The sequence below is a fragment of the Canis lupus genome, chromosome 21 (genome assembly GCF_011100685.1).
Source record: "Canis lupus familiaris isolate Mischka breed German Shepherd chromosome 21, alternate assembly UU_Cfam_GSD_1.0, whole genome shotgun sequence".
NCBI classification, from domain to species: Eukaryota; Metazoa; Chordata; class Mammalia; order Carnivora; family Canidae; genus Canis; species Canis lupus.
The window spans coordinates 51,383,084-51,399,540 of NC_049242.1; the positions used below are offsets into that span (position 1 = coordinate 51,383,084).

Here is a 16,457-nt window from a genome sequence, read left to right on the forward strand (position 1 = left end):
CAGAACACTTTCTCCCCTGTGAAGACTGTTTCCCAGGCAGTTGTCCTAATTTGGGCTCAAATAAAACTCTCTTTCTAACCTTAAAAAAAAATAAAAATAAAATAATAAAATAAAATAAAATAAAATAAAATAAAATAAAATAATGAAATGAAATGAAATGAAATGAAATAAAATAAATAAATAAAATAAAATAAAATAAAAATAAAATAAAATAAAATAATAAAATAATAAAATAAAATAAAATAAAATAAAATAAAATAAAATAAAATAAAATAAAATAAATCCCAGTGGGGGTAATAGGAAGGACTCCAATCTCACCCTACCCAGAGCCTGAGATTTGCGCACAGCTTGCCCAGGTACTGGCTGGTGTTAGGAAAGCCTGTTAACATTTCCATGTCATGGTTTTCTCTTCTTTGACATTGGTCTAACCATTGTACCTAGGTCTGGAGTTAGCACAAGGAGGAAGTGGGTCAGTGCATGTAAAGCATTTAGAGTGAGGAATGCTACATGGCAATCACTGGGTGCATTTAAAATTTGCATGATTTTTGCATCTATCACATTGTGGCCAATCACCTCGTCTCTCCAAGCCTGTGAGAACTGAATGTGATGACACACGTGACCACTCTCCCTCCTCCAGACACCACTCTTAATGACTCGATTATTCTTTGAAATCACTATTCCATCCTCATCCCACAATGCATTCCCGCCCATCCTCCTGCATTTCCTGCTTGTATTTCTTGTTCCAACAATGCGTTGGGCAACGTCTCAAAGCCAGAGCGCGGTTGCTCCTGCTGTCAGTTTTGCAATCAACAGTAACCCTTCAGGAAGTGCAGTGAAATCAGAGCGGTCTCGGAGGCAGAGGGGGGTTAGCACCCTCTATAGCCACCACATTTTCACTGATTCCTCTAAAATGTTGTTCAAGGCAAAGGTACATTAAACCGGAGTCAGAAGAGGCTGCAGTTTTCCAGAACTTACACGGTAGCAATCATTACTGAGTGTCTCCTACTCAGCTCAGAGGGAAGATGCCTTCCAAGGCCTGATGCCTCCAAGGTAAACTCAAGAGATTTCCTCTTCAGAGAAAGCCTCCTTTTTTGTCATCTGTTAGAAGTGCCTCCCAGTGGGCCATGAGAATGCAGAGTTTTCTGTATGGTTGCCATGTAGAGATTAGGAACTTTTAGCTAAGAGCATGGCTTCCCTCTAGAATTTGTTACCCTGGTGCCAAAATGTTAGACATAATTATATAGTTATTGCTTTGGGAAGACATGGGCATGGGCGTGTGTGCACATGTGCACCCCTTAGATGTATTAAATCCAAGAGGCTGCCTCCAAATGTGGCTGCCAACTGTGGAATGGGATGGTCTGGACACACCCGAGGTGTGGAATTTAGTGAGAGAGTTTCTGCATAAGCTCAGAGGGATAATAATGGTACTCGGGAGCCAGATTACCAGGTTCCAATCCCTCTCTCCTCCATTGTTGACTGTGCGTCTTTTGGCAAGTTACTTAACGCTATGATGCTCCACTTACGCAATGGAAAGGATCATAAGAGTAGTTCTTATTCATATGGACCTGTGGGAGATAAATTGGTTAAATGAAAAACACTTGGAACAATGCTTGACCCAGTAAAAGCTGGGTAGGTGAACTTAACTGGGGTTCTCAAGAGACCTGTACTTCTCCGATTCAAAAAAAAAAAAAAAAAAAAGCTAAATAAATAAATAAAAATAAAAAAACAACAAAAAAAGCTACAGTTAGAAAATTATTGAACGTAATTTATTTTGCCTAAAGGCTGAAAATTATCCCTGCTATTTGTAGTTATTTTAAGAAGTCAAGTTAAATGATGTGGTCAGAAGAGACTTCCTCACTCCAGAAGCACTGCGGAGTTCCTTGGGATGAGAGGCTCTAGTCCTTGCAAACCTATTTTCATTACCATCCGCGAGGCACGGCTCTACCGGGCTGGGCCAACAGTTCATCCGTTTGCTAGGCGTGTGTTCACTGCGGGTCCAGAGTGTGACAGACTCGGAGTTGGGCCCTGGAGTTACCACGCTGGGAAGACGCAGATACATCGGGGCATCGGGTCAGTGGAGGCGCAGAAGTGAAAACAGTAGGAGAAGGGAGGCAGAGGGCATTCTCAACACCAGGGAGCTTCCTCCAGACTTGGCCAGGACTGGAGAGGGCTTCATTCAGGGAAGTGTGGATGTGGACACAAGAGTCAGTCTGGAGGAAAAGCAGAAATTGTCTGGTGGAGCTTGAGGGGAAACACATTCAGGAAGGGAGGACTAACACCAAGAGGGGAGATTTGAGGCTTTTGAGAGCTTGGTGCTTGGGAGATTAAAAGAAATAAACCAAGGCTGGCTGGAGCTGTGAGATAAGGAGGAAAACAGGCACGCAGCCCTCTGATCAGGGAGAAGCGCTGCTCCCACATCACATACGTTTTAGCTCAGTAGATGTCTTATCTAAAATACATACCTATTCCCCGGAGGGCATGGTTGACTCAGCAGAACGTGTGACTCTTGATCTTGAAGTGTGAATTCGAGCCCCACCGCTGAGTATAAAGATTTAAGAAATGGCCCTGAGGGGGGCATTTGACGGGATGAGCACTGGGTGTTATTCTGTATTTTGGCAAATTGAACACCAATAAAAAATAAATTTATTATTTAAAAAAAAGACATTCAAATTGGCAAAAAAAGAAATTAAAATCTAAAAAAAATTAAAAATTAAAAATTAAAAAAAATTAAAAATTAAAATCTTTAGGAGCACCTGAGTGGCTCAGTCGGTTAAGCATCTGCCCTCAGCTCAGGTCCTGATCTCAGGGTCTTGGGATCCAGCCCTGCCTAGCGCTCCCTGCTCACTGAGGAGCCTGCCTTGCCCCCTGTTTGCCATGCCTCCAGCGTATGTGTTCTGTCTCCCTGTCAAATAAATAAAATCAAATCTTAAAAAAATAAAAATAAAATAAAATCTTTAAGTAACATATATAATGTATATGTACATATACATTATATGTGTGTGTATATACATATACACACACATATACGAACACACACATTCCCCAATGGATAAATTTTATTTATTTAAAAAAAGATTTTATGTATTTATTTGACAGAGAGAGCGAGAAAGAGCACAAGCAGGGAGAGCAACAGCGGGAGAGTAAGAAACGGGACCCACGAAGGCAAAAGAAACAAAAGCAAAAATGAACTATTGGGACTTCATCAAGGTAAGAAGCTTTTGCACAGCAAAGGATACAGTCCACAAAACTCAAAGACAACCTACAGAATGGGAGAAGATATTTGCAAATGACCTATCAGATAAAGGGCTAGTTTCCAAGATCTATAAAGGACTTTTTAAACTCAACACCAAAGAAAGAAACAATCTCATCATGAAATGGGCAAAAGACATGAACAGAAATCTCACAGAGGAAGACATAGACATGGCCAACACGCACATGAGAAAATGCTCTGCATCACTTGCCATCAGGGAAATACAAATCAAAACTACAATGAGATACCACCTCACACTAGTGAGAATGGGGAAAATTAACAAGGCAGGAAACCACAAATGTTGGAGAGGATGTGGAGAAAAGGGAACCCTCTTATACTGTTGGTGGGAACGTGAACTGGTGCAGCCACTCTGGAAAACTGTGTGGAGGTTCCTCAAAGAGTTAAAAATAGACCTGCCCTACGACCCAGCAATTGCACTGTTGGGGATTTACCCCAAAGATACAGATGCAATGAAACGCCGGGACACCTGCACCCCGATGATTCTAGCAGCAATGTCCACAATAGCCAAACTGTGGAAGGAGCCTCGGTGTCCATCGACAGATGATGGATAAAGAAGCTGTGGTCTATGTATACAATGGGATATTCCTCAGCCATTAGAAATGACAAATACCCACCATTTGCTTCAACGTGGATGGAACTGGAGGGTATTATGCTGAGTGAAATAAGTCAATTGGAGAAGGACAAACATTATATGGTCTCATTCATTTGGGGAATATAAATAATAGTGAAAGGGAACAGAAGGGAAAGGAGAAGAAATGGGTAGGAAATATCAGAAAGGGAGACAGAACATGAGACTCCTAACTCTGGGAAACGAACTAGGAGTGGTGGAAGGGGAGGAGGGCGGGGGGTGGGGGTGAATGGTGACGGGCACTGAGGGGGGCACTTGACGGGATGAGCACTGGGTGTTATTCTGTATTTTGGTAAATTGAACACCAATAAAAAATAAATTTATTATTAAAAAAATAAAAATAAAACAAAAAATAATAATAAATGCAGTCAAACATTCAAAAAATTCAAAAAATGAAACCGCAACCAAATAAAGGTTACCTAAATTGTCACAATTTGATACTGATTAAAGACAAATTTGAGTAATCTATCAAAGCATTTATCTCTGGATGGATTGTCTCACCCATATCTGATGCAGGTGATACTTAGATGAGACTCAGGACTTAGACTTTCGAGTTGGTGCTGGAATGAGTTAGGGCCATTGGGCCAGAATGAGCGTGTTCCATATGTGAGAAGGACGTAAAGACAGACAGACTTCGGATGTCTGCCATCTCCCTAGTAAGAGGTCCACAAAGATAAAAGAAACAAGTTTTCTTAATGATGAAGTAATCAAAAAAGAATACATGGGCCATTTTTTTAGAACAAAGAATATGGGTGGGTCTCCAATTTGAACACACTACTGACTACCCAGTAGAATCAATGCATAAGATATTATGTTAAGTGAAATAAGTCAACCAGAGCAAGACAATTATCATATGGTTTCACTCATATGCAGAATATAAGAAGAAATAGTGCAGAGGACCATAGGGAAGGAGGGGAAATTGAATGGGAAAAAACCAAAGATGGGGATAGACCGTGAGAGACTCTTAACTCTGGGAAGAAAACTGGAAGAAAAAAAAAAAGAAAACTGGAGGGCAGTTGGTTTGGGGGACGGGATGACCAGGCAATGGACATGAAGGAGGGCACATGGTGTGATGAGCACTGAGGGTTATACACAACTGAAGAGTTACTTAAAACTACATTGGAAAATAATGATGTGCTATGTGTTGACAAATGGAATTTAAATAAAAATACTAAAATAAATAAAAATAAAATAAATAAAAATAAAATAAACAAAAATAATAAAATAAATAAATAAAATAAAATAAATAAAAATAATAAAATAAATAAAATAAAATAAAAATAAATAAATAAATAAAATAAAAAATGAGATATTAAAGAAATAAGTCTTTTTTTTTACGATCGAAAAAGAAAAGATTTACATTAAATCTGAACATCACGTATTTTTACCTCAATGGATGAAGATAAATTATAAAAATTTCCAAAGAGAAAATACATGACCCATACAAATATTTGTAATTTTGCAAACTGGTAATTGTAAAATTACATTGGAATTGCCAAAATGAACTCTAGATGCTAGAGGAAAATAGAGTGAATGATTCTGAGTTAAAGCATATTCTCCAGTTCAAAGGCTATGCTTCCCTCGAATTCAATCAAGTACGAGGGTGTAAAAAGGGAAATGTTCAGGCCAGCAAAATCTCACAATCTCTATCTCCCAGATACCCTTTGCCAGTGTGTAACTGGAGAGCGTGTCCTACCTGGACCGGGAGTAATAGAAGTGGACGCTCTTGCACACATGCCGTTCTCACAACCTGCATTGTCTACAGGAAAAAAGGAAGAGGATTAGTTTAGCAAGGGAGGACATTTTCACTTAAGAATTCTATCTCCCACTTTTAAGAAAAAGAACGAGATCTCTCCTTGCCCCTGCAACAATGCACTAACCACCACTTGCAGCCAGTGAAGAATTGCCACAACCTCAAATCCTTGTTCTTCTCCAGTGAATGTTTGTTCAAAACAACCCTCCCCAGTTTCCTTGTAAAACCTAATAAAAACTGCCCTTCCCTTGTTTTTTTGGACTCACCTCAGTTTGTCATACTTTGCTTGTCCCAAATTGCAACTCTTCTGCTATTCCTGAACAAACTCATTTTGCTGGTCAAATAACTGGCCGTTTTATTTTCCAGGTAAACACTGCCAATGTGCAAGGGGAAAAAAAAAAGTGGGATCAGGGAAATAGAAAATGCAATATAAGACAGGGGAATGGGAAGTCCTACTGGTGTAGGGAAGAACGTTAGGGTTTGAAGTCGGCAGCCAAGAAAGAATTCTTGAGATGTCTTTGGTGCAAAAAGGCGATCTTGTTAAGGCATGGGGACAGGACCCATGGGCAGAAAGAGTGGTGCCAGCGTCTTGAGGAGGGGCCCATTATAGACTTTCAAGTTGGGGAGGGGGTTAGGGAAAGCAGAGTTCTCTAAAGAAGTTTGTAAGCAAGGTCTCCAGGACCTTGAGGGGGCTGGCTGTCATTGGGGAAAGGTCACTCATTACTGTCTGATAGAACCTCAGTCATGAGGCCCTTCAGATGTATATCGGTGGGTCATGTACTTGGGGGATGATCTCCAACATGTGTCTTGGGGAAGGAGGGTCAAGGTAAAGGAAATTTCTAAAGGAATTTTTACACATTAAAGTAGGCTTACAGGATCCTGGGGCTGGGGGTGGGGGATGATTGGGCTAAAACTGCCTTTTGCCCATAGCAAAGTGTCCACACAGAGGCAGTTGAGTCCCTAGAGGAAGGTCCCTCGGCGTGTTGCAAGGGCTTGTCAGTGGGCTGTGAGCAGTGAAGAGATTGAACAATTTGTCTTCTGCCTTTGTTTCCCGCATCGCCACAATGACAGCAGCGTGGCATCCGCAGGGGCAACGAGTCCAGGCCGGAACAAGGGCACACGGGTAATCCAGAAAAAAAGTCTGTCATCACCTCATTCTCCAGGGTTAGCAATGGGAAGAAGAGGCGATTTATACAACACTTGGAAGGGATTGAAAGGTAGAATCACATTTTCAAAAATAAGCTGATAAAGAATAGGCTATTATGCAAAGTCTGGGAATGACCCTGAAAAAGTAGAAAATGAATTCGACCAAAGTTCCAATATAGTTGTATTAGGAGGCTGGGGAGAAAGGCAGTGGGGTTGGGGAAAGCTAGCACGCTCACCTCCATACCTGGAATGGGAGCTAGGGGCTGCTCTCGGCCTATGATGCCAGGTGTCTCTTGGCCTCCCCACTAGGCAGATGTTTTTGGTCAGAAGAGAACATATTACATGCTTATAATTTCCCCTGTGGAAGTGCATTTTGGGAGCTAGAAGGGGTGTGAGCCCTTAGGATAGAGAAGGAACCCTGTGCAGGACCTTGGCAGGTGAGTAGCCCATTGTGAGCAACATTTTCTTATTTCCTTCCTTTTTATGACCCGATTTCCCACGGAACCTCGGCGTTTGGTGTCCATTTCGGCCTCTCCTGGTCCTCTCAAGGAGAGACAGAGGGACACAGAGATGCACAGAGACGGAGACAGCGAGGCTGTAATAATTCCTTTGGAAATACCAGAAAACAGTTCCATTAGTAACACGCAAATTGGTGCATATTTATTTTAAGTAAATTGAGCATCCGGTTGGAGAAAACAGTTGTTCAGACGGGATCTGAAAGCAAATTGTCTTCTGGGTTTGGAAGAGTAGTGAGTCCGATGTGTGGTGAGAAAAGCAACTGCTCCTGGAAACAAGGTGGTGGGTTGGAGGCGCGTGCAAGTAGCTGTGCAGGCCCCGTAGTGCAGGAAACGTCTCTCTGTTATCTCTTTCTTTCAGACAGAGGCATGGTTATGACTCATCTTGATAATTTTGCCTCTGCCGCACACACTCGCGCACACACGCACACACACACCATCATCTTGGCACACGTTTCAATGTTCCCAATTGTGAAAGACGGCACCGCGTGCTCCACGGACTCAGCTGTGGGTGCGTGATTGGGTCAGCATCTGGAGCGGGGGGAGGAGGCGCTGGTGAAACCCGGCTATGGAGCAAGCTGGAGGCCACAAGGTGTGTCTCGGTTTCTAATTTGCAGTTTGCAAGTTTCTGTTGAGAATTCTCACAAAACAGTATCCTGTCCAAACCCCAAAGACCATCCTCCGTTTGTTTCCCGTCCACATCTCAAGCCTAATTTCCGATTAATTGCACATAATGCGCGATCACAGGCTCCCAGGACATCCCAGCAGCAGGCGTGTCCCTCAGGACTTTCGCCAGCAGATGTGGTCTCATTCTGCACATGAAAGCTCCTGAGGGCGCGAGTTCACGTCCTGGCTCACAGGACACTTTCTCGAGTTGGGCATCCCCCCAGCAGTAGGATCGCACCCCCTCCTTCATGCTCCGGCAGCGACTGAGGTATTGGTGACATGATCTCACTTACCTCTGTCCTGCTCTGCCAGCTTTGGGAGCGAGCCGGCCGAGGCTGGGCCATGGGGTCCTCCTCTGCCCGCTCAGTGACAAGGCAGTGCCTGGCCCCGAGCCCCACGGCCCTTTAGGATGAATGCTTGCATAAAGACATTTCATTTCTTAATTCCAGTAACACACTGACTTGATCCACAGGTTCCCAAAGACACGGTGGGAAGATGGCACGGGTTTAATGCATTGCTGTCAGAAAGGTGCACTCATATGTCTTCTGGTGTCCTCTTGCTGTACGTAGCCTAGCTTCCCGGAGAAGGAGGAGAAGTTTCATCACATCCCAGGGAGGTAATACATGTGCAATTTACAGTGTCTTACAGTGTAGGGAAGAGCCACTCAAGGTTATGTCTAAATTCAACTGAAACAAAAGGACCCGGAATCTGTGAATCTCACCTGTGGATTCATTTCGCCACGTATTCCAATTCTTGTAAGTTATTCATGCTATTAACATGAACATGTCCGTTAAGCTCTGACCCTATTCAGATGCCCTGCTCCATCCAGGGCGGCCTAGATCTACTCACAGGATCATCAGGCTCTTGTCCCTTGGTGCTTCGTGGCCACAGCTCTGCCATCGTCAAAAATCAAAACAGCGGAATCGGCCTAATGTTTAGGAGCCAGGGGTCTTCTGTGTGGACACGCAGCTCCCGCCGTCTACCAAGAGTGACCCGGAGCCTTCCCCCGTCCAGTCTCAGGGCCCATCCGCTGCCGAGGGCCATGTAAATAGTGTCCAAAGGACAGGGAGAGAGAGGAAGACGAGAAGTATTGAAGTCAGAGCCAAATCCAGAGACTCGGGCTAAGACCCTCCGGCTAGCCGTGCTTCACCCTTAGACGGTGTGTGATGCGGCCTCTGCCCTGTACAGGGAAGCACGGGCTTTCCCAGAGGCACCTTCGGAAGACTTCTGGCACAGAAACGGCCAAGTAGAGAAAGTTCCAGAAGAGGAGACCATCTCTGTGTTCTGCGACTCTCTCTCACCCTCTTAGTCTCCACTAACCTGTTTCATTTGCTGGTTCTGTAAATTGTGCTGGTCTCAGGAGAGTTATTCTCCAGAAGTCTCGAATTTCCTCATCTCCCACCACTCCCTGAACAGTCCCTCGGCTTTGTTCCTCATTCTAACAAACAAAAACAAATAAAAAGCCCTATTTCTCTTAATCAGCTGGGAAACTTATCTGACCAGTATCTTCGGTATGAAGATAGTCATCCGTGTCATAGACAACCCCAACGGACGGAAGCCCCCCCAGCTCACTGCACCAACGTCCTTCCCTGGCCGACAGCTCGGCTAATGAGAAAATGGAGCCAGAAAACAGTGGCAGGGCAGGCCTTGCTCTCCCGAACCCGCAGGGACCCTCCAGGTAGGTGCCAACTACTGGTTTTCTCCTATTCCCAGAGGAACAGAGATAGTCACAGGGCTGGGGAGATGCCAGTCCATGGATTTAGGCATGGACCCATCTGGTTTAATTAATATATTGAGTATAAAGGAGCTCTTCGCTGCACTTTGCCAGTGGTTCTGTCTGGGTGATGGGGAGGAAGGTTTTTATTCAGTTGTGCACTGGGAATAAAGTTTTCCTACAACAAGGGCTCATATTCTGGGGTTGAGGTAGGGGAGTTTGTCCCACCAAAGGGGATTTCTTGCCTCTGCATTTTATGTCTGTGAAGGGAAACTTTCCAGCCTGACCTGGGACACCTTCCTGGTCACTCTTTGTGAACCGCCAGCTATGGGATCCTGTCCCCACTGTGTAGTGGGAAACATTCTTGAGCGGGGTTGGTAGAGAGGCACGATTCAGGTTTCACTTGCATTCTGAGGATGAGCATGTTATTAAGAGTTTCATTTTAAAGTCTTTACAGAGGCTGATGATAGAGCCTTGAGAGTCAGTATTGGATTGAATACCATTGCAAAATATTAAGTATATTCCAGGGTTTTAGGAGGGGCAGTATTTCCAATTAGCCTTCTCTGAGGATGAAAACAAGAAGAGAGCTTCAACTAATCCTTCAGAGCCATTCCTTTGGGCACATTTTATCATTGACAAAACGTATTTTTGTGTTAAAAAGACTGGGAGATACCTAGGTAAGCATGCCTGTTTTTATTTTTCCTCATCAGCATAGATCACTGGGAAAGAACTTGGTAGTAACCATGAATCAAGACTTGGCTCATTTTTTTGTTCCGTTTTGTTCATCTCATCACCGGTAGACAGCGTTCTTGACCCCCAACCTTGACCCTCTGAATCTCAGCTTCCTATACATTTTAATGAAGATTTTATTTTATTTTATTTATTTTATTTTATTTTATTTTATTATTTTATTTTATTTTATTAAGGTTTATTCATTTATTCATGATAGAGAGAGGTAGAGGAGGGAGAAGCAGGCTCCATGTAGGGAGCCTAGATTTGGGACTCGATCCCGGGACTCCAGGATTCGCGCCCTGGGCCAAAGTCAGGTGCCAAACCACTGAACCACCCAGGGATCCCCTAATGAAGATTTTAATTGCAAGATTGTTTTTGAAAAAATAATCAAAATCTCCCCTTTCTGTCAGTTGAGAACTTTTCACAGAGAGAGAATTTTTCTCAGGGCTGGATTTCTGTTTAAACCTCACAGCGCACCTGAAATTGAACTTTCAGAAGTACCTCTCCGTGAAAACCCCTTACTGGAGAAGGCTGGCTCATCCCCACCGTGCCATACATGGCTGATGTTTCTGAAGAGGGAGCTGGAATTTCTGGGGGTGAGTGAACATCTGCCTACCTCAACCAGAGTGGGACTGGCTCTAGGAAAGAGTATTTGGGTACATGAACACAGTTTCCCCACTTGAATTCATGAGGCTGTAAAAGCCTGGTAGACGAAGAGGTGATACTGGGTCTGACTGAGTGGAGAAAAGCATTTCCTCATGAAGACTAGGGTAAGAATGGCAAATGGGATCTGCCAACTCTGGTCAGTTGCTCTTGGATTAATATCATTAATATCAAATTAATAATTTTTGTCTGCACCTCGATGGAAAGCACAATTGTTGCTTGTCCACTCCATGTAAATAAAGGCATATGGAAATGTATTGGCTGCCCCTGCATTAGGTCACGCCTGTATCCACTTTTAGAGTGGCCAGGTGATACTGGGACATGCTGCATTTGAATTCTGTCTCAGAACTGCCTAAGACACCAAAGCAATTTCTCATATTTGGCCTCAGTCAAAAGGAATTTGATGCAATCTTGGGAAAATACCTTCTTATTTTACAAAACATATGCATTTTTTTTATAGGTAACACAAATTCTGATTGCCTTGATATGTCTTTGTTTTGGAATAATTGTCTGCTCCGTGATCAATATTTCAGAATTTAAGGAAGACATTTTTTCATCATTTAAAGCAGGCTACCCATTCTGGGGAGCAGTGTTTGTGAGTAAATATCTACAGTTGCTTTGGAAATAATACTGCGCATAGCTTTTCTCTTGTCTCAGCCAGGTCTAACCAACCATTTACTCCAGTATTTAGGGTGTATGAACATATTGCGGTTTACAAAGCACTTGGGCTAAACATGTTAGCACACTTTTATCAGATGAGAAACCTGAGATTGATAAAAGTTAAATGAATTGCCCAAGGGGCACTTAGCTAATAAAAAATTGAATCTAAACTTTCAGAAATCAATTCCAGGAAAACATCTCTAAACCTATTCATCGATCAAGTTATCTCCATGAGGTCAGGGGGAAGACTGAGGAGGTGAGGAGAGTAAGTTGAAGTTAGGTCGAAGGCATCTGATGAACTACTACATCCTAGAAACTCCTTTAAGTGTGTTCTCATTATGTCTCCTTTAATCATTGTGCTATTTCTAAACTAGAGGACTGAAGGAGATCATAAAAATATATGGCTTTATTGATGTGTAATTGACATGCAATCAATTGCACATGTTTAAAGTCTACAACCTGATACATCTTGACACGTGTATACACGTGATAACAGCACCACATCAATATAAGGAACATCTCCATCACCTCTAAAAACTTCCTTGCGCCCCTTGGTAATCCCTTCCTCTGTTCCCTGTCTTTCCACCCTCAAGCAATCACTGATCTGCTTTCTGTCACTTCAGATTAGTTTGGATTTTCTAGGGTTTTATTTAAAGAGAATTATACAGCATATTCTCTCTACAATCCGTCTTCCTTCACTCAGCACAATAATTTTTTTTATTAATCCATGGTGTTTTGTATCAACATTTCATTCACAAGGATATATTTTAACTCTAAAAAAATATCACATTAGCTTGGCACTCTGCTAAACACTTAGGACTCATCAGATCACCTACCTGTGTTCATGACTCTCCTCAAGCCTCTGCCATATTTTATTCGACACTTCTCTCTATTGTCCTTCATTCCATACACTTAGCTTATTAGGTGTCTCTCAACCCATCATACACTCTGAAACTTTGAAATTGTTTTGCATTTGTGCCATTAATTTATATTTTCAATAAATCTTTTCCCATGTACATTTTCATAATTATTATATGTTTATGCAACATACTTCAGATTTGAGATATATGCCACAAACACATATTTCTTGTCCAGAGAGGCTGACACTCTGACACAGGACGCTCATACAGAGAAATAATTACGATAAATTGGAATCATTTTATAACAGTCATGTACCAGGTCTCCCAGACCTTGCTGCTCTGAAAGTAACCCATGGATTGTTAGGGTCAGCATCACCTGGGAGGCTGGTAGAAATTAAGAATCTCAAGCCCCCTTCAGGACCTACTGAATAAAAGTCTGCATTCTGAAGCAGACCCATAAATACAGAAAAAAAAACTTGTGGTTGCCAGAGAGGAAGAGGTTGGAGGGATGGGCAAAATGGGTGAGGGGGAGTGGGAGGTACAGGCTTCCTGTTATGGAATGAATAAGTCATGGGCATAAAAGGCACATATAGTCCATGGTGTTGCAATATAGGGAACACAGTCAATGGTGTTGCAATAGTGTTGTATAGCGTGACGGTAGCCACACTTGTGGTGAGCATAGTGTAGTGGGTAGGTTTGTGGAGTCACTATGCGGTACACCTGGAACTAACGTAACATTGCAGGTCAACTATGCTTCAATTAAAAAAAAAAAAAGAATCTGTATTTTTAAAAATACTGTCACATGATTCATATGCACACTTAATTTTGAGAAGCACTCTATAGGGAATAAGACTAAGAAAATAGTGAGCTTATGGGGAATATTAACTCAGCTTTACAGAGTTCTCACAACTTTACCTTGTATTTGGAAGATGGGGCTGAAGAGGAAATAAAGGGCAGAGACTCACTGTGTTTTTCCCTCTTCCTTTTACAGTTTGCTATTTCTGGATTTTTGCCAATTATGTCTGAAAAGAAACATGCTACATATCTGGTGAGTTGCCATTCAGTCTTTATCCATCCTTGAGAATCTAAGGACGATGGAATTTTAGGAGTCTTGAGGGAGACGTGTCATCATGTCATCATGTCTCATATTATGAGTGAATGTGGATATGTGGGGTTCTTTTCCAATCTATTTTGTGTTGGATATAATCATTAAAATATCAGTTGTCTTCTTTAGAAAACAATAAAGCATAATTACCTTGGCACTTGCTTAAAAAATAATCGCCCCACCAGGCCTTGTCCTCGTAAGGACAATCAGATGATCAGATGATTTGTTTCTGGTTAAACGAGATTGAGGAGGATGACGTGCGTCCATATGGGTCTTCCCGAACACAGACCCACAAGAAGGTTATAGATGTTTGTTAAACAATGAGGATGTTTCCAAGATTTCCTTTTTTAATTTACATTTTGAACTGATGCAAAGTTTATTGGGTACAACCAGCGCTAAAAACACAGACAGGGCTATTGAACGCACTGGCAGGTGGGGGCTCAGGCCTGCGTGCTGTCCTTCACCATCAGGCATGGGGCAGCCTGGGAGCCAACACTGTCAGCAGCATAGCTGCGGGAATAGGAATCTTTATCCTGACGGTCAACCTGCAGAGGAGCTCGGCTTACATCCACAACTGCCAGCAAGCTCCCAGAGACGACTTCTGCTTTGTGGCTTGTTTTTCCACAGTACGTATTTCTTGTGAGGGGGCTAAGGTCTGGGTCCTACTCTAAGTACAAGCCCTCTCCTTTCCCACGAACGTCGTCCTTTGCTGTAACCTCTATCACATAGTGTAGTGTTCGGGGGGTTCATGGACAAAGATGCTGGCTGCCGCTCCCTCCCCAGCTGGGTTCTGTGAGGCTGGAGTCACCCGCCTTGACCTCCCTTTTTGTGGCTTTCCCACGTATGTGTCACTTCATTGGGAGTGATCACATCGGGGTGATGAAATCAGGGGCTTCTGTTAGGAACACACCTTTGGGGCACCTGCCTTGTGACTCTACTTGTCTTGTTGGTTACTGTTCAACAGGAAATTGTGGCGATGATCCTGTTTCTCACTATTCTGGGGTTTTGCAGTGCTGTGTCACTGACGATCTATGGAGTTGGAGAATTAGTCCAAGGGAACAAGGTAAGTAGAGGCCTGATAATCCTGAATGACAAGCTGAAGCAGTTGAGCTTCATTGCTTAAAAATACAGCTTGGATTTCCTGGAAACTTTCTTCTAGAACATTTTTTGTCCATGTTTTAGTATTTTGGTTTCCAAATCTATATTTTAAATCACACTTTCCACTCATAAGAGGGCAAATCTCATAGTATAATCCTCATGACTAAGGGTTAGGAGAGTAGAATCTTCATAATTTCAGAAAATGCAGATACGCTTCTAAATGTGCTGAGCATGAGAGACGAATATGCAGTATCATATGATGGAAACACTTAGGTATCCGGGTTCATTTTCTCTTCCAGCGTAGCTTCCTTATATTTGTTCCTGCTTTTTCCTTTTTCTTGGCTTTTACTTTCGTGCTTGCTCTGAAGCCTCAATTTTCTTTCCTTCCTAATTCACGACTACCAGCTGCATTTCCACTTGCCCTACCCATCATTACACCCTCAATGTATGAGAAAGAACCACCAATACCTGATGTGCATGCACTTACTCAGATCCTCCAGATGGCACACACTCTCTCCATCTGTCCACTTGCCTGAAACATTCAACTGGTGGCTTTTTTTTTTTTTTTTGTATATAACTTCCCTCCAAAGATAAATAAGACAGCAGATATACCAAAGATCAGACACATAATAGTCTCTCCAAACTGTTATTGATGGATGTAATTTCTTCTGGGCCCACTTGGCCAGCCAGTCTGGTTTGATTTGTTGGAGATGGAGGGAATAATCACAGTGTAATGAGAGAGTATGAGACTCAGAAAAGCAAAAAGAGATGATCCAGTTCTTGCAAATGAGTCATCTAGTGGCAGAAAATTCCTGGTGATTGATATTAAATCATTTTTCCCTCATCAGATTGTAGAAGATCGTCTTTATGAAGAATTAAACATATATTCACCGATTTACAGTGAGCTGGAAGACAAAGCGGAGGAATCTTCTCCTGTTGATTCATAAGAATTGTGTTCAGAACATTCTCACAGAAAAGGGTCTAGAATAAGCCAAGATCTTTGTTAAAGGGGCTACAGGCAAAATTTTGATTCTTGTCTATGATCTGCTAGTTTTACACTAGGATTTATTCTCCAAATGGTATATGCTGCCTGTTGTTTCTGTTCACCTAAAATTCCCCCTCCCCACCACCCACTTATGGGTATGTGATAGACTCCTATTTTTCTTGTTTTCTATTGCTCTCTTGTGTAGCAACTTTTATGGGAAGTCAACGTGTAATCAGCAAGCATTTACTCTGTGCCTATAACTGTACAAATAGAGGGAACAAGTGGAAGGCTGGTTGAGAGCTGAGTTAAACTTTCTGTTTTGGAACACCTGGGTGGATCCGTCAATTAAGAGTCTGACTCTTGACTACAGCTCAGGTCATGAGATCAAGCCCCATGTCAGGCTCCTCACTCAGTGGGGAGTCTGCTTGGGATTCTCTCTCTCCTTCTCCCTCTATCCCTTCTTCTGCTCTCTGTCTCCCAATCTCATAAATAAATAAATATAATTTTAAAAAACCTTTGACAGTTTGATAATATTTGGTTCTTAGCCCTTTTCAGAGTTCACAAGAGCTACACATATGTGTGATACATGTCCCTCTCCTGGACTGGAACCGCCTAGAGGGCAAAGCTCATGCAGCAAATGTACACTGAGGACCAATTAGGT

At 42.5% G+C, this 16,457-nt stretch overlaps 1 protein-coding gene and 1 long non-coding RNA gene across 3 annotated transcripts; one reads left to right on the top strand and one right to left on the bottom strand.

Moving 5' to 3' along the window:
- Nucleotides 1–1,747: 1,747 nt before the first annotated feature.
- LOC102155706 lies at nucleotides 1,748–8,693 on the bottom strand. 2 transcript variants are annotated; one of them, XR_005375903.1, is made up of 6 exons: nucleotides 7,043–8,693; nucleotides 5,919–6,025; nucleotides 5,596–5,658; nucleotides 2,754–2,902; nucleotides 2,463–2,605; nucleotides 1,748–2,210 (listed from the first exon to the last, which is right to left on the bottom strand). It is a non-coding gene; the product is annotated as an uncharacterized LOC102155706 (long non-coding RNA). The 2 variants fall into 2 exon arrangements; XR_005375902.1 differs by lacking the exons at nucleotides 2,463–2,605; nucleotides 2,754–2,902.
- An 848-nt stretch (nucleotides 8,694–9,541) lies between these two features.
- MS4A2 (membrane spanning 4-domains A2) lies at nucleotides 9,542–16,303 on the top strand. Its single transcript, NM_001003172.2, is given in 7 exon segments — nucleotides 9,542–9,657; nucleotides 10,898–11,021; nucleotides 11,549–11,683; nucleotides 13,600–13,656; nucleotides 14,184–14,339; nucleotides 14,678–14,776; nucleotides 15,660–16,303. Coding segments are annotated over 7 exon segments (732 nt in total). The 5' UTR covers nucleotides 9,542–9,595; the 3' UTR covers nucleotides 15,759–16,303.
- Nucleotides 16,304–16,457: the final 154 nt, after the last annotated feature.